Source organism: Cetorhinus maximus, chromosome 12 (genome assembly GCF_964194155.1).
Source record: "Cetorhinus maximus chromosome 12, sCetMax3.hap1.1, whole genome shotgun sequence".
NCBI lineage: Eukaryota > Metazoa > Chordata > Chondrichthyes > Lamniformes > Cetorhinidae > Cetorhinus > Cetorhinus maximus.
Window position 1 is genome coordinate 49,344,117 of NC_135890.1, and position 18,565 is coordinate 49,362,681.

Sequence of the window (18,565 nt, forward strand, 5' to 3'; positions counted from 1 at the left end):
CTTTACATTATGTTATCACAGGGTCTGGGAGAAGGGGTGCAGATGGTGCCAAACACCGGGCCCGGGGCTGGAGGTGGTTTGGGGGGTGCCGGGGGTGGGGGGTGGTGCTTTGTGTTTTAAACAGAATTTCTCGTTGTCCAGACAGGGCAGCCAGAGTTGCAGACCGGCTTAAAAAAATCGGAACTGGACCCTCCGGTTCCCATTTTTAAAAAAGCCAGTCCGTCAGTCTCAGTGTCAGTTTCACTGAGTTGCTGAGCTGCTGCTTCTGACCTTTGGGCAGGGTCGTGGGTTTGATTTTTTTTTTGAAAATCCTGCCAGAAAACCAAAGCTGCCTGAAGATCAACAGCAGCACAACAGCTGTCAGGAGAGTGTTCTTGCTTGAAAAACGGTAAGCGAAATCCCTGCAATTTTAGAACCAATTGGATGCTCTGTATGTGTGCATGTGTTGGTGGAGTGCTGGAGGGCTGTTGGGGGAAAGGTAGGGGGCAGGTTGGTGGTTGAGGGGAAGTTGGGGGGAGGCTGGAGTGTGGGTTAAGGGGCATTGAAGGGGAGGATAGAGGGGAAGTTGGGGGAAGGTTGGAGTGGCGGTTGTGGGGGGGGGGTCCAGGGGCTTTGGTGGGAGGTTGGAGTGGGAGTTAGGGGGCATTACGGGGTGGTTGGAATAGAGGTTTGGGGTGTTTGGGGGGGAGGTTGGAGGGGAGATTAGAGGAAAGGTTAGAGAGGAGGTTAAGGGGAGTTGGGGGGTGTTGAGGAAAGGTTAGGGGGGGGTTGGTGGAGGTTGGAGTGGGGTTGGAGGGGGTGTTGGTTGCAGAGGCTAGTGGCAGATTGGAGGAAGGTTAGCTACAGAGTTGAATTGTTTTGTAAATGTAGTGATTTCTCTGTAGCCACTTTCCTAACATCAGTTGATTGCTCTGTCATTACTCATCCTTAGAGAATCAGCATTGGGCCTCTAATTTCACCATTGCTACAGTCACTCTGCCTACTGCAGGCAAGTGTAATGAAAGAAAGACTAAACCTACATTTATACAGCACCTTTCACGATGTCCTAAATCACTTTACAGCCAATTAAGTACTTCCGAGTTGTAGGCTCCAGTATAATGTAAACAATGTTATCAAATGGTGGAGCAAGTGCAAGGGGCCCAATGACCTATTCCTGCACATTATATATTTGCTGGTACGTCATTCTGGGTGGATGAGATGAACTGGGCTAGATGGGCTTTGTCATCCATAATTATTTTGTGAATAGAGGGTGGAATCATGTTTGGAGTTCTGTTTATTTTATTGCTAATGAAAGTTTACTGTGAGTGGGATTTGTAGGGTGAGATTGCAGGCTTTGTTGGGTAAGAGTATGAGATTACAGACGGAAGTGTGTAATAGGCTCATAGTGAATCAGTGACCTGTTTTACACTGCACATATTCTCAAGACAATATCCATTGTCTTCATTCTTGTCCTATTGTCTACTTACCTATTATCCCACTCTACCTTGGTGCTTATTGTGAACCTTTGAGGTATTGAAGTATTGTGATAAAGTTGTATTGCATAGTAGATGTTGAAGATATATTGTAGTGAGAAGCAGTAATTAGCAGTCTTCAGACTGGCTGATCAAGAAAACATAATTATGAACCATTCAGTCTGTGTTCTGGCCTCTTAAAAGTTGTGTTGCACAGAGACACCTGAGGGCTCCAATGCCTTTTACTATCAGTGAAGATCTATGTTGTTCGATCATCCCATTTTGTTGCTTAGGAGTCATTTGATCTTTCTACCGTGAGATTATTGATAAAATAGAATCCAATTACACCCTTGTATGAAATAATTATATTGAATAATATCATGCACCCAGGCAGAAGAAAGCCTGCTTTTACTTCTCCAGAATGGAAGAGAACTTGTGCAGCTTATCTGGGTTGCAAGTATTGAATCTTTTGCCCAAATATGAATTTACTGTTACCGTGTCCATATGGTGCAATATGCAGAACATGTTAATGAGGGCTGAGGTAGTCACCCAAATCAGTGTTATCACACAGTGTTAGAAATAACTAATGGGATATTTTCCTGTCAAATTAGCAATATTGCTGTTAAAGTAAGATTTGTACTTTCTGGTTTGTTTAATAGTCACAGTGGGATCACCTATTGAATGCACACAAACTAACACTGAATTACATCGTTGCTGCTCTTAATATTATTGACCTATGCTACATATATACCGTACAATATTTGTAACTAGATGCCAACAATGGACATCATTTTACTAGGACCTTTCTGTGATTGGTGAATCTTGAAAGGGGAAAAAGTATCGTGCATAGGAGGGGGAGGGGGTGTTGAGATGGTGAGGAATAAGGGACCCGGGAACGATTTCCATGATTTTTCTCTCCCTGGTCCCGGTCTTATTGTTAGGTTGAAAAAAAATGAACAACTCAGAAAAATACTCTTAATGCCTAAGACCCCAGCATCAAGCCTAAGGGCACATTATTACCAATAACCTAAAGCTTGAGAGAAAAACACTTTTGAATTTAATGGAAAGCTGTGGTTAGGAGACACACCCCAGCAGGGTGCAGTCCTCCAGTATCCCATCGACCCAGCGGCTTGGACTTGCCCCGCCCCCTCGCAACAAAGTTACAAGTAGGGAGTTGAGGTGTCGGAGTAGCAGAGCAGGGTAATCAGCAGCGCTCAGAGGTGGGTTTAAAGTGGCTGGGTTTGATTTTTATTTGTAAATCCTTACTCGATTTTCTTTTTAATTGCAATTTTTCTTCCCCACATTTTTCTAGTGTTCATTCCTGATTTGGAAATGTCCGAGTTGTTGAACAGCGAGGTTTTCCTCGCCTATTCCACCTACGGCACCATCGTTCTGTTGAAAATGTTGTTCATGGGACCCCTGACAGGCTATTTCAGGATGACTCGTAAGGTAAGATCCAATAGCCAGAGTTAGAGGAACTGAGTTAAAATGGTAGCTAACTGCGCCCTTTTGTTCCTTTTAGCTGTCTTTAGAGGCATGTATTTCACAACTTTGAGAGAAACCTCTTAAACCGTGTCAGTGATTCAGGGAAGTTGCTAATTGAGGGAGATGTGTGTGCCTATAATGCACTTAGTTTAAGTGCAATATTTCTGGACCCGATTCTGCCTTGCTGCATTTCTATCAAGGTTAAGCCGACCCCCTGCTTCTTCTGTGCAACTTTGATTATCTCATTCTGCCCATGTGATGGACTCTGAACTGTATATGCTGTTATCTCTGCTGTTAACTGTGCCTCTCGTTTCAGCAGGTGCTGTGCTCAATAGCTCCACCCTCCTGATCTCTGAACTCTGGGTGTCTCATTCAAATTGCTGCCCTGTTCTCCCACTAACCAGCTCTTTCCCGTTTCTAGAATTAAACCCTTTCTTTCCAAATTCTAACACTCTTCTCCACTGCCCCCCAGATGCAAACACATCTTTGCTTGTTGCTGTTATACCCTGGAGCCTCCCTTCTCCTGGTTCCATGACCTCAGTTGTCATCAAATGACAGTTATCACCTCTTTCCAGCTGTTCAAAAATTCTGTTGTGATTCTAGTCTAAGTACCTCTCTGATAATTAGATAAAAGCAAAATACTGCAGATGCTGGAAATATGAAATAAAAACAGGAAATGCTGGAAAAACACAGCAGGTCTGAGCATCTTTGAAGAGAGAAACAGGTTTCATGCTTCAAGTCCGCATGACTCTTCAGGGTTGTGTGGACTCGAAAAGTTAACTCTGTTGCTCTCTCCACAGATGCTGTCAGACCTGCTGAGTTTTTCCAGCATTTTCTACTTTTATCTCTGATAATTAGTTTTCTTAATTTTCCCACATACCTGAGCCCACTGTAATGTGCAATATCGTCCACCCGCAGCGAGTTTTTTCTACTGCATGTTGCCAGGCCAATGTGATCTTTTTCTTGCTACCAGCACTGCCCCATCCTCCTCTCTGTACACTTACCAAGTTTGGTAAACCTAATGACCCTAACCCATGAAGCTGTACATTCCTGAACAGTCTCAGCTCTCCCAAACCAGTACTTCCAAACTCAAAGCCCCACTTGTTACACCAGTTTTACCAAGGAGGGTAATTATTCTCCGCACCCAACTTATCCCTGAACTCCTTATCCTCCTTTACTCCCCCCTCTCCAGTCCTCTTAAGCACTGCCCGCCTTTATGATCATATTCTGGATCCTTTGTTTTCAAAAAATATCTAAAAGTTGCATACATGTGTAAACCTATCTATAATGTCACTTATTTATATTTTTCATAGAAAAATTGCCAATTGAGAGAATCTGTCAAAATGGGTGTGTACACAAAAACATGGCCTATTTGGTTGCTCTGTATATCTGAAGCATTCCTGCTGCTATTTAAGTACAGTCAGCATTTTGCTTTATATTGAGTGCTTGAGCTAAAACTCCCATCTGCTGCTAATGTTGTGAATAAGTTAACATGTCCCCTTTATTGAACTTGTGTATTGTTCATAGTAAGTCATGACATATGCTGTTTAATGATGAACAATATCAATATATAGGGTCAATATTTACATCTTTATAAATCCCATTCCAATAGAGATGAAGTGACTTCCTTGCTAAGAAAGAGCTGTGTTTGACTTGGCATGCCCCTTTATAGCCATTGCTATACATTCCTTGTGGGGCAAAAGCAATACCTGGATGTCCAAGGCCAATTAGAGATGAATTGCAGGTGCTTAGGAAAGTTTGTATCTCAATTGCAGCTGCTCTTAAATTTCCAGCTCTTTTGGGCCTGGAACATTAAATTAATAAGCTTATCAAGAAGCTTGTTTTTAGTTATGATTCACTTTATGAATCATTTTTGAGTGATTAAGGTGCTTGTGTGATTTACAGGTACCAAGTAAGAAATGTAAGTGCATGAAATCAAATTTTTAGGGTCATGGCTCAGACAGTAAGCTGTCGATTTAGGAATAGATCCTGGTGTTTTTCTGTGTTCTATGAACTGAAAACTGGATTTCTTCCAAGAGACAACAGAAATTTAATGCCAATTAAGATTTGCACGTCACAGAAATGGTTTATGCCCTGGAGACCAGTTTACACTTATATCAGCGTGGCCCAGTCCATTGATATATAACAACTTTTATAACCTATTTGTGAACAGGTGTTTGCCAATCCTGAAGATGCCAAGGCCCACGGTGCAAAGGATGAAGAAGGCAAGAAAAAATATATGCGGACTGATCCCGATATTGAGCGTGTGAGAAGGTGAAGCTTGACATGGTGTGAAAAAAATGACATAAGTGGCTTCATTGTAACCACTTTTATTTCCGTTATGTTGCTTTCCTGTTTTTCATGCCCAATTAATCTCATTTTGTGGACATCAAGCTTATTGCAAATGAATAGTTGTTTAGTGTCTATTTAATGTATATTCAATGAATACTAATTGCTTTGATAATGCTATTCATCAAAAAATATTTGATTATAATCAAACCTGTAGCTTACGTTGAGTTATAAGATTGAAGGGTTGACGTTTTCTGCATCCAGCACAGGCATTTCATGTGTTTTATACATGACTGAATAATGGTTGCCATTTACCTGTTCACTTTTTGGCAGATAGTTTTGGTTTATGACAGGCTTATTGAATACTAGTGAGTTGAATTTAAATCCTGTTATACTAGGTGAGTTGACCTTGGTGTTATGTTGGTCTCCACTGTAAGTTATGGGGTTTGGTAGTTATGTGGCAGAAACTTGTACATGTGAAAAATGATCAGAATTTCTCCCTTCCTCTCGTGACACCAGATTCACAAGTGTACGGCTTGAGCAGAATGACCAGCGAGGCAAGTTTCTTATAAATCAAAATTGCTTTAGTGAATCACCCACAATCCCACAGTACAAAACCCAAAATTTAAAACAACCTATTTCCAGTTCCTGACACAAAGGCACCACGACTCGGATAAAACACAGGCAAAACATCACATCTGTCCTGAAACCTTAAGGGAAAAAACCCTCAGACCAATATCACCAAGATATGGCTGAGACAAGTTACAAGTTACTGGCAAAAAACACCAAATTTTCACCCCAAACCCTCACAAAACCCTCAGACCAATATCACTATGATTTGGCTGAACTTACAATCCCTAACACGGCTGGTCTGTCCAGTGTTGACTGAGTCAAGGTGACCAAACTTGACCCTTCTTCCCACTGTAGCCCAAATGCTCAAATCTGCTCTGCTTTTATAATAATTTAACTCAGACATGTAAAAACCTATTTCCTGTTGTTCCAATGTCCATTTAGTTGATTCCACGCAAATTCTAGACAAATGTCATCAGCTCCTGCTGGTTGAAACAATACAGGGTTTTCCATGGAAGATGTATTCAGAAAAATATTATCAGTTCTTATTGTATGAGCAATTCTTCTGCTGTTTGAGGTGGCACAGTAACAGTACCTGGCTCCAAAGTTAATGAGGGTTTGAATGACCCTATTCCAGTACTATTGTTTGTGGTGGTTGAATGATTCCATGAGTGTATTGTATTGATGAGATGTCCTTTGTGCCATTGTATTAGGTGATCAGACTTCTTGATTGTGTTAGTCAATGTCCAAACCCTTTTGATGAGTCGCTGTGTTTTCACTAAACGTCCAAATTAACCCCTTGCTGCCCAGCGCTGTAGTGCTGACTGCAGCTTATCTTTTTGAAATTTATAGTTCCAATCATGGGTAAAAACATGTCCCTGGGGTTCAAAATTATATTCCATAAATTTCCCAGTTAGAAGGGATTTCGATCCTACATCACCCCCCTTTAATATCTCTCTTATACCTTAAATGAGATATTAATGCTTATGAATCTTCTGCAGTGATGAGATATTGCAGGTCCCAGCCAAACCTTACATATTTTACAGAATCTCTACATTTAAATCCATCAACCCAAATCCCCCTTTAAATAACCCTTCCAATTTCACCTGTTTTGCCTTATGTTTTAATTTACATGATAGTATAAGTAGGTATAACACCATAACTAACTGTACAATTACTAATACATGTGATACAATTCAAATCCAAGGGGGTCTTCGATATTGAGACCAATATCCCACCAAGGTGGGGTAATTATCTCCCTGATCTCGTCACTTATTTTACTATTCTCAAGTTGGAGAGTATAATGTTTTTGTGAAAGCTCCACTTCTGTTAAATGCTCGGGTAATGGCAGGATGTCATATCCAAAATGAGATATTAGTGCTCGGTCACCATGTCTTTTGTCAACCATGGGTGACTGTAAGTGTTTCCTTCTCCTTAACTAACTAAGTTACATACTTATTTATCTAAGCAGTTACAACATCCCTTCTCTTTGCAATTTCATATAATCATACAGACATCTGGTTTTCTTACATCCACGTCTTCTCAAACCACACAGTAAATATAATACAATAATGAATTGCACAATACAGATCCAGGGATGGATCTGAATATCAGTGCCAAAATCCATCCCTAGTATCACTGATCTCTCTGGGTTGAAACAGCTTTTCCATTGTAACTTGAAAGTGATCTCTGAATAATATCAGCTTAGATTGATACTCCTTTCGGTATGACACTCCCGACCTGCAGATCACTTCACTTAATATCATTAAAATTACATCATGCACAGTCTTAAAAGGTCCTCCAGCTCTCCCTTCATCTGTATCCATCTTGTGGTTCCTCACTCAGGGTTCTTGCAATTTTTGTGCTTTTGCTCACCCATCTTATGGTTTCCCACTTGGGGGGGGGGGGGGGGTCTTGCAATTCCTGTGCTTTTCACATCTCAAAACTGTCCTAAATCCAAATAACAGCGTTGTTGGGCAGACAGATTTCTTGTAATATGTAATTCACTTTGTCCTCGGAAGAAACCTCTTTTCTATATTCATAGAAACCACATAGATGGTTTGTGTATGCCTTTTTTCCCCCCCTAGAATCGCTTTTGAATTTCAGATAATTTTCCCTCAAAATGTTTAGAGTACCAACCCATATGAATTAAAATTAATTAATCAATTTCTTGTGCCCAGACTTACTGGTTTTGAAAAGTCATAAACACATTGACCAATGAATGTCAATCAGATTTCCCATACTCGAGCACTTTGTTTGGGGAATAACCAATGGCCTGAATGGGTTAAGACCAAATTCCTGTTGGTTTTCCTTTGGTCTTTAGTCCATGACTATTTTGTCGAAGCTACTGCAGATCATGTTACTTGCAGTTTACCTGTTGAGAAAAACACAAAAGATCCATTTTGCTCGGGGCAAAATGAGTTAATTCGTTCAAACATAACTGACAATTGAGAAACTTAAAAATTTTGTTATGCCCAATACAAATAAATTTTAAAAAACAGAAACTGTTTCTATGTTTTGAATTCTCATGATATCTTTTATACACTTGCTCAGATTTCTTAACATTCTCCTCAGGCAGTATTTTAAATTACCCTTCCAATTGTTTAAAATTCCAAGCTCTCTTTTTATTTCCTCTACTTTTGGCAGTCTGAACACGTTCCAATTAGCAGTATCCAATTTCAAAATGATTCCTTTTCTAGGGACAAAATTCCCAAATCCGTAAACTTTGTAACAAGTTTCTAACCCAAGACCAATCCAATTAGGATTAGCCATGATTACTTCAAATATCCAGATTCCAATCAACCCTACCAAACATTAAAACTACCTCGCCCACGCTCTCATGTGTGAATTTGTATCCGGATTAAAATTCCCACATGTTTATCAAAATACCCTGGAATCATGATTCTGGCCAGTAATCATGACTCTGGGCTCAAACATTGAACATTTTACTTCACTAATTATACCTCCCTTTTAAAGTAGATATCACAGTTTCAGGAGAAATTTTAAAACGTACTCATCCACACAAAATCTTTATCACACACATTCTCTCGCAATATTACAACTTTTGAAACACATTAAACAACCATCTGTTTGAAAGCCACAAACGAAAACAGACCGCAAGAGATTAAGCAACTTTGAAGTGACGCAGACACACAGAGAAATCAGAGACAAAGACCCACTCTCTCTCTCACTCAGCACAAGTGTACAACACAATTGGATTTAACACTTCCAACATCCACTCATTGGCAGGCATTGGAGCACAGACACACAAATTCAAACAAGACACTCCATTAAAACACACAGAAACTGAATCCACTCATACACACAAGGTTTCTTTTACCATTCACACAGCATTTTAACTATACAGTGGGCGTAACAACTTAATTTATTTCTTTCCCCTAACCGTTTTCCATGACCCCAAAGTTTCTCTTATATCTCACATTAGCAAACAGCTGGAACATGGTCTTGCTGACAGAGGAGCTCACCTCTTCTCATCTCAGCAGGGACCAGTAGCTGTTGCCTGCCCATTTTCCCTTTTAAGTTCCCAATTCCCTTGCTTGCCCTGCATCTTACATTCTCTGACTCCTGAAAAGCCTTGCCGCATTTCTCAGCACAATAAATTGTTCTAAGCAAAAGGTCTGTCGCCTTTTCAGCTCTTAGCTGCTTCTCCTCCATCCATTTTTGAATGAACAGAACTTCTGCAAAAGGGACTCTGTCCCCCTCCTTCAGGCACTCAGTGAGCAGTGTCTGGACCTCTTTATTAGACAACTTCTCTATTTCCAAAGGCACCTTGTCCCTGTTCTGTTCCTTTACGAAATGGTAAACCACCTCCATACCCTCGTACTTCATCTTCAAGTCCTGAGCCTGTGCCTTGACCTCATAATATAACCTCTAATACTGGTTACTCTCTTCCTCTACCTTACAGACTTGGCCCTGATAGTAACTCACAGTCTGTTCGTGCTCTGACTGTTCTGTGGCCCTTTCTGTCTTTAGCTCCTCAAGTTCCTTCATCAAACGGTTAACCACCACTTCTCTGTCTGAGGCTTGTTTCCTCAGATCTCAACTTCTTTTCTGAGTTTAATATTTTCACACTGACCTTTACAGTGTTGATGGTCGCATCCATACAACCACACTGCCTTTTCTATCTTTTGCCTTTGAGATGACTCAGTCCACCCCCTGACCCATCCTAATGGATCCTCTGAATTAGCTATTTCCCTTAACCAAACCTCACTTGGTTTTAGCTTCTCACAGACTTCAGTAACCTAATTTCCCTTGTCATGGGAGGATCACTTTTCCTCCTCCACTTTGTCCACAGTGCCATCTGTTACTCCATATCACCTACTGGTGTCCTGCCGTGGTCTCCAATTGTGCAGGGGTTCCCTTTTCCCTCAGAGACCCTCCCCACTGACACTAGATTCACAAGTTTATGGCTTGAACAGAATGCCCAGCGAGACAAGTTTCTTATAATTCACAATATCCTTATTGAATCACCCACAACCCCACAGTACGAAACCCAAAATTTAAAACAACCTATTCCCAGTACCCGACACACAGTCACCACGACTCAGTTAAAACTTACAAAAACACAGGCAAAACACCATGTCCTGTCTTGAAACCTTAAGAAAAGAACCCTCAGACTAATATCTCCAAGATATGGCTGAAACGTACAATCCCAACACGGCTGGTCTGTCCGGTGTTGACTGTAGGTCTGAGTCAAGGTGACCAAACTTGACCCTTCTTCCCACTGCAGCCCAAATGCTTTGATCTGCTCTGCTTTTATAATAATTTAACTCACACATGTAAAAACCTATTTCCTGTTGTTCCAATGTCCATTTAGTTGATTCCACGCAAATTCCAGACAAATGTCATCAGCTCCTGCTAGTTGAAACAATACAGGGTTTTCCATGGAAGATGTATTCAGAAAAATATTATCAGTTCTTATTGTATGAGCAATTCTTCTGCTGTTTGAGGTGGCACAGTAACAGTACCTGGCTCCAAAGTTAATGAGGGTTTGAATGACCCTATTCCAGTACTATTGTTTGTGGTGGTTGAATGATTCCATGAGTGTATTGTATTGATGAGATGTCCTTTGTGCCATTGTATTGGGTGATCAGACTTCTTGATTGTGTTAGTCAATGTCCAAACCCTTTTGATGAGTCACCGTGTTTTCACTAAATGTCCAAATTAACCCCTTGCTGCCCAGCGCTGTAGTGCTGACTGCAGCTTATCTTTTTGAAATTTATAATTCCAATCACGGGTTTGAAACATATCCGTGGGTTTGAAATTATATTCCAAAAATTTCCCAGCTGGAGTGGATTTCGATCCTGCCGTCACCTGTCCTAATGTCTCTCCCTTTGTCTTGGTGTGAATTTTTCTTTTGACACCCTTGTGAAGCGTCTTGAACATAGTAAAAAGATCTTATATAAGTGCGGGATGTGTATTAAATAGTGCCACATTTGCAGCAGCTGCATGGAAGTGATGTAGGGAGGTGTGGCTATGCTTTCACCTGAGGCCGACAAATATATGATGAAACAAAGCAGTTGCACGTTTTGACCACCTTATGGAGTTGCAGAGAGAAATTTGTGTCCATAGTCAAAGCTATCTGAGATTTAAATGGCCTGTAAATGTTCAGATATCTTCAAGATGATGGCAGTGACTTTTCAGTGAGGGGCAGCTCACAGGGTTGTAGTAATTCTATTAAGCAAAGTTTTCATTCCACTGTTGTCCTAGTGGAATCTCAAATTGAAGAAAGCTCTTCCGACTTGTGTTGTAGTCTGAGTATTGCATTAACTTTGCCCCCATTCTTTGCTGTTCGGTCCCATTAAGCACCTTGCTGATCTCCAGTTTGCAGGCTGGATGAAATAACTCCATCTGAAATTTGAAGCTGTCCTCTGTATTTTCAGGCCCCTGAGAATCCTGCTTGCTATTTTCTTTGCAAGATTTTCAATTTTAAAAGGTTCAGGTTAAGTTATTTTGAACTTGGTATTTTCAACCAGCATTTTTAAAACTGCGTTAATTTGCATAGATTGCCAAGTCAACCATTACTCGGTGCCTTAACCTTGAATTAGCTGGATGAAGGATATTGCATACCCTTGCTAATGGGTGCAGCTTGCAAGCATGTGGTCTATTTATCTCCTAATTGGCCACAACTGCAAAGTGAAATGTCACACAGGGCCCGCTTCTAGTCATTTGCAGCTCGTCTGATCATTCTGCAGCCAAAGTGATTGGACATTACCCATAAGTGACATGGATGATCAAAGCCAGGGGTCTGAACTTTTGAATCCGTCACTAAATAGGCATTGGCTATGTTTGAAGCTCTTGCAAACAAGTATGTAAACTGGAGGTAACATCCAGGCTCCTTAGAGGAATTTTCCAAAGAGGGTTCCTTGAGCTCTATGGATTAGACACCGATTTTAAACCAGGCAGACATGGCAAGCCTTCCACCTTAAGGAGTAGGTTCTGCAAGGTGACCTGTTGCCTAATGTCAGGAGAGACAATTCTGGACAGGGCCAGCAGTTAGGCCTGGTTAGTTGGTCTGATGGTGTATGTTAGACAACGTTCATTCAACTGTGTGCCCATACATCTTGCATGAACAAAAGTGAACCAGACTTGGAAGCAGTACTCTGCAATAGAATAATTCCAGAATTTCTCGATGTCTGTGTATTGGCTTCCCAAGTTGAACCAGCTAGTCTGCTGATCAAGTCCTTGTCCAACCAGGATTGAGAGCATTTGAAGGGATAATTTTAAGCAGGTTCATTCCCTGGGCAGAGTTTAAATGCTTCATAATTGAAGGCAGTGGTTTGCATTCGTCTGTGATACATTTCACTAATACTAATAAGGGCCAAATTGATATTGTATTTTCTCCAATAAATGGGTAGTAGTAATGATAAAGAACAAAGGAGCTCTTGAACTACTTTGGTTATTAATAGCTTTTTCATACTTGACAGGAACTTTAATTTTTGAGTATAGGTGATGGAATTTATTAACTAATATTCAAATGTTTAACAGAGGTAAACAAAATCCACTTTTTCTAAAACCAATTACCCAAGTATGATGTATGCTAATATTCTAATTTATTTAAAAGAATATTTATACTTTGGTTTGGAACTTAGAATGAGTGGGTTGTCTTATGAGGAAAGGTTGGACAGACTGGGCTTGTTTCCACTGGAGTTTAGAAGAGTGAGGGGTGATTTGAATGAAGTATATAAGGTTCTGAATGGTCTTGACAAGGTGGATGTCAAAAGGATGTTTCCTCTTGTGGGTGAGTCCAGAACTAGGGGGTACTGCTTTAAAATTACAGGTTGCCCTTTTAGGACAGAGTTGAGGAGAGATTTTTTTTGATGGTTGTGCAACTTTGGAATTTTCTGTCTCAAGGTGGTGGTGGTCATTGAATATTTTTAAGGCAGAGATAGATTCTTGTCAGGCAAGGGAATCAAAGGTTATTGGGGTTAGATGGGAATGTGGAACTCGACACACAAGAAGGTCAGCAATGATCTTATTGAATTGTGGAGCAGGCTCGAGGGGCTGAACGGTCTATTCCTGTTCCTGTTAAGTTCTTATGAAAGCATTGCACAACATTGTCCTTTTTTAATGGACTTTATTAATGGTCCAGCAGTGAAACAGTCTATAGGCTTATAAACAAGCTGCCTTGAACAAACCTGCTCCCAAAACACATCTTCTAACCTGGTCCAATACTATTTTGCCTAAATACTTTCTGGATATACTTGTAGGAATTGCTCAAAGTCATAAAGTCCTATGTGTTTGTGATCACTATATGAAAGGAGTTTTTTTTTTAGAAGTCCACATAAAGCAAAGCCAACGACAAACAACTGGCTAAAAACAGTTGAGATGAATAACATAACGTTCTTTATACCAGTTACCTTATTGCACAGTACATTCTTTCTGCAGTTGTTTAGGCTTCAAGCTTGAGAACCTGTCGACTCCCCAGTCTATTTAATTCTACATTTTGCCAGTGTGATGATTCTGCAATCCAGTATTAAATCTAACTTTTCATTGATGTATCAATTCTATTTTCCAGTATTAAGTTGCACTTTGGTAATTGATTTCATATTTCTTCAGTGTTGAGAATGGAATTGTTAACTTCTGTTTGTACAAAGCAATTCTTAGTGTTTGATGCTTGTTTCTGCTTTCTGTAGATGTCATCAGAATGACCTGGAGAACATAGTTCCATTCATTGGCATCGGTCTGTTGTACACCCTCACTGGCCCTGACCTGAGTACAGCTTTACTGCACTTCAGAATCTTTGCTGGCTCCAGGATCTTCCACAGCATTGCTTATCTGGTTCCTCTTCCCCAGCCATCTCGAGGTTTGAGTTGGTTAGTTGGCATGGGAGTGACCTTTTCAATGGCTTATAGAGTGCTGAAGACAGTAATGCATCTTTGAGTGGAAGCAACAATTAGTAACACAGCATTCTATTTGGCAAACCTTCTTTGTTCATTCTGCTCTTATTCTTTTGATGTGTAACCTCACTAATCATGTTGAAGTAATGAAAATATAAAATTTGTGTTTAATTGTTGAAAATGAAGGGGTGAGGGAAGTAAAAGCAAAAAACAAACTCTCCAAACTAGGTTTAATTTTGTGTGCGTGTGTGGGAACAGCCAGTGACAAATGTTTGTCTTTTCAGTGGAAAAACTTGTTTGGGGACAGGTTTCAACCAGAACGATTTGAAGATTGTTAACCAAATACAAAAGACCCCACAGGAATTCAAATAGTAGAAAAAATCCACCGCAAACTAACTTGAATGTGAAGTACCCCTTTTTATATGTGTAGCATTTTGCCTTCCTGTTCTTTAAAAGGGTTTTACTGTGCAAATGTGTAACTGACAGGTAGCGCAGTTTTCGTGGTAGTGTGTTGAACCAGTTTTTGACCCTTGGGTGTTACTGCTCAGTACTTTACAGGGGAGGTGGCCAGAAGCATTGACTGGCACCAAGAGATGGCAGCTGAGGGAATGATCATGGGTGTGGTGCTAGTCTGCGGGGGCTAGTACTGATGGTGACAGCTGCTGATGGACAGCAGGAAGTGAGTGTCAAAAAACATGTACAGGACCTGGTGGTTGGATAGGTAATGACAGACAGGTGGCCAGGCCCTTGGCAAAGGTATCAAATAGCTTAGATATTTTTCAATCTTGCTTTCACAGTTGAAGTGTTGTCATTTTATCTTAGAAACCATCAGTTAGCAAAGCTTTACGTCGTGAGTGCAGAGGTTTTAACTTTCAAGCTTAGTGGGTACAGAGGAGATTGTTTTGACCTGATGCCTGGAGAGTATGAATTTCGGATTAAATAGGCCTGTTTGTATAATGTGACGCAACAAGTATGATCCCAAAAATTGTGCTGCACAATCTGTGTCTAGGCAGAGTTTTTTAAAATGTAACAAAAATCCTGCATGATGTTGTTTTAAAAAAATGTTATACTCACATACATGTTGCTGCTGGTCTGTTTACACCTTGCATTCAAATGAAATCTATTTCATCTCTTAAATTTATGCATTGCTAATAAATAAATATGTACAGTGCACTAAATCTTCACGTTTCTTATGGGTGCATGACAATTACAAGATAATAGCTGGCCAAAATGTTTAAAGCATTGTAGTAAGTATGGGAGTTTGAGGGTTTCCATAGTAAAATCCTGTTCATGAAGCTGTTGTCACAGGTTCATCTAATATGTATCTGAACCCAATGGTCTTTATGAATGGAGAGAGATCCCGCTAAGAAAAGTGTTCTGTACCTGCTACTAGTCAGTGGATTTACACACTGTGTAGTTCAGGCCAACTAGATGATTCCAGCATCTGCTGTGCTTTTAGCTGGGGCTGGTTACCTACACTTGGCTTTAACCACACTCTTTTCCTGCCCCTTCTTCCATCATAACCCCATAGGGAATGAAAGATGGGGTGAGGATTCCTGGTGCCGCTTACCTCTGTTAGAAGTGCATGCGTGCGAATGTTGGACAAGGACGGGATTGAATGTAATACCCCCACTGTTGTACTGCTTACTCATGAGACTAATGGCCCACTTGTGCCTGCAAGACAACATCATTGATACAGTCCCCCTGCAGGATGGCAAGGAATAAAAACAAATGCACCTAAAACATCTATTCAGTTATAATTGACCAGTTTTGTTTCAGGTTAAAGCTTGTTTATTGATTTTTGGGTTGGTAATGAGTTCTGCTAATTTTAATAGCTATTTGCATTTTTTTGCTTTAGATGGGAATGCATATTTTGTACTTCTCTCAATTTTTCTTCCAGTCACACATCCCTCAATGTATTCCACTTTATGTATTAATAAACACCTGAAGCAAACCTGTATTGTTGTGCTTGTGTTTTAATAAACCAGGACCTACTTTTTAGCTGAATTTACTTGGGTATCAGTGGGGAGAAAAAAGTCAGACTACCAATGCAGTTAATTTGACACACAAGATGTATTAAGGGGTGTGAGGAGGTGGGTGAAACAGATGGTTTATTATGAAGAGACGTGATGGTGAATTATTAAAAAGCTGAAAGCATTGTCTGAATGAGTTTTGATTTGCTGAAGATGCCAGAATTTATCCTGGTGTAATTAATTTATTGAATTTATTCTTTCACTTAAATTTGAATGTTTCCATGTCAATATTGTTAAGATATGGTGGTTGGCAGGGTTTATTCCCATTAAACAATTTGTGATAATGGTAACTTGTTTATCCCTCAATCAACATCTCAGGGGAAAAAAAACCTGGTCATTACCACATTGCTGTTTGTTGGAACCTACTGCCACCTTTTCATACATCACAACAGTGGCTACATTTCAAAAGTCCTTTGGCTGTAAAGCACTTTGAGATGTCCAGTGGTCATGACTGGTGCTATATAAATGCAATTTTGTTTTTAAATGGAAAATGTTAAGATATAGAGATCAAAGATGTGGTTCCAGGAATGCCATCTGATGTTCAGTGAAGCATTGCCTGTGAGCTGTTACTTAGTTTTATTCGTAAAGGTATTGAGGTTCAGTGAAAAGCATTAAGAATAATACAGGGTATGACTCAGTGAAGACTGGCTGAAAAAGCTGACTGACTTTTAGAAAATTTGGTTCTAAAGTTTTAAAAATCTTGCATTATTGGGTTAGAACGCAGCAGTTTAGTGTGCAGAGTTAGGAGAACAGTGCAGAGTACAATTACAAACTGAAGAAATGTGGAATTAATGCTACTCGAGTAGCCTCTTTGTTTTTGAACTGTGGAAATGGTACAGCCATAAGAATGTTGCCCTCCCAGTCACCAGAGAAACCACCTGAGCAAGACAGGTGGTCTGGAGGTGGGGGGGTAAAAAGTCACAGGTGAGTGAGCAAGAGTGCTAAAACTACAAAGTACAGCAGGTGAGGAAAAAAATGAGCCAGAGTAAGAACAGAAGCAGAACGATAATGTGGGATGGAATGAATGGTGACCATGTAAAGGTGAATAAGAAATAGCTGGTGTTGGAAAGCCTCATGCCAGCTGACTCACCAGGAGTTGGGGCAACCAACAGGATTGAGAAGCAAAAAATGATGGGTTTTTGGAAAGCTGTTTGAAATACTTGTTAAATTGTACTGTCCCTATATTATAAGGAATTGCAGTTTAGTCTGGCAGTGAAACAATAATCCATATGGGAGGAGGTGGTGAGATATTAATTCCCTGAAAGCTTACCTAGGCATTGTGGCTGAGACTGCAGGTCTGAAGCTGGGACAGAGCCTTGAGAAGCTGATGTGGATTTGGAATTGGGCTCAGTGTTGCACATAAATCCTGTTGGTATGGAAGTAATGGTAAATTGTGGCACTGAGACTTTTCTGGGACAATTTCCCCACTAGTGCCATTCCCCCGCATCTTCTCCCTGTGACCCTGCGCATTCTTCCTTTTCATATGACAATCTTTTTCTCTTTTGAGTGAACCTGTCTCCACTACATTCTCAGGCAGTGCATTCCAGACCTGAACCGTTCACTGCATGGAAATGTTTTCCCTCATGTCACCTCTGCATCTCTTGACAATTAGTTTAAATCTGTGCCCTATTGTTCTCAATCCTTTCACAAATGGGGACAGTTTCTCCCCACCTACTCTGTCCAGATCACTCATGATTTTGAAACCTCTATCAAATCTCCTCTCGGCCACCTTTCCTTCAAGAAAAACGGTCCCAACTTCTCCAATCTATCTTCATAACTAAAGTTCCTCATTCCTGGAACCATTCTTGTGAATCTTTTCTGTACTCTTTTCAATGCATTCACATCTTTCCTAAAGTGTCGCGCCCGGAACTGGATGCAATACTCCAAATGAGGCCGAACTAGTGTCTTCTACAAGCTCAACATAATCTTGGTCTTGTACTCTATGACTCTATTAATAAAGCCCAGGATACTGTATGCTTTATTAACCACTCCCTCTTAACCTGTCCTGCCACCTTCAATGACATATGCACATATACACCCAAGTCCCTCTGCTCTTGTACCCCCTTTAGAGTTGTACCCTTTATTTTGTTTTGTCTCTCTCTGTTCTTCCTGCCAAAATGAATCACTTCACATTTCTTTGCATTGAACTTCATCTGCTACTTGTCCGCCCATTCCACCAACTTGTCTTTCTCCTTTTGAAATTCTACACTATCCTCCTCACAATTCACAATGCTTCTAAGTCTTATATAATTCATAAATTTTGAAATTGTGCCCTATGCACCAAGGTAAAGATCATTAATATATATAAGGAAGAACAAGGGTTCCAACACTGAATCCTGGGGAGCTCCACTACAAACTTTCATCCATTCTGAAAAAC

General features: G+C 40.4%; 1 protein-coding gene across 3 annotated transcripts; it reads left to right on the forward strand.

Moving 5' to 3' along the window:
• The first annotated feature begins 249 nt into the window (after positions 1-249).
• LOC144687431 (microsomal glutathione S-transferase 1-like) lies at positions 250-16,113 on the forward strand. 3 transcript variants are annotated; one of them, XM_078553574.1, is made up of 4 exons: positions 250-388; positions 2,764-2,900; positions 5,110-5,210; positions 13,952-16,113. In XM_078553574.1, the coding sequence occupies exons 2-4, from the start codon at positions 2,784-2,786 to the stop codon at positions 14,196-14,198; spliced, it is 465 nt and encodes a 154-aa protein (XP_078409700.1). In that variant the 5' UTR covers positions 250-388; positions 2,764-2,783; the 3' UTR covers positions 14,199-16,113. The 3 variants fall into 3 exon arrangements, with proteins under 3 accessions (XP_078409700.1, XP_078409702.1, XP_078409701.1); XM_078553576.1 differs by lacking the exon at positions 250-388 and adding an exon at positions 2,404-2,651; XM_078553575.1 differs by lacking the exon at positions 250-388 and adding an exon at positions 2,406-2,671.
• The last annotated feature ends 2,452 nt before the right edge of the window (positions 16,114-18,565 follow it).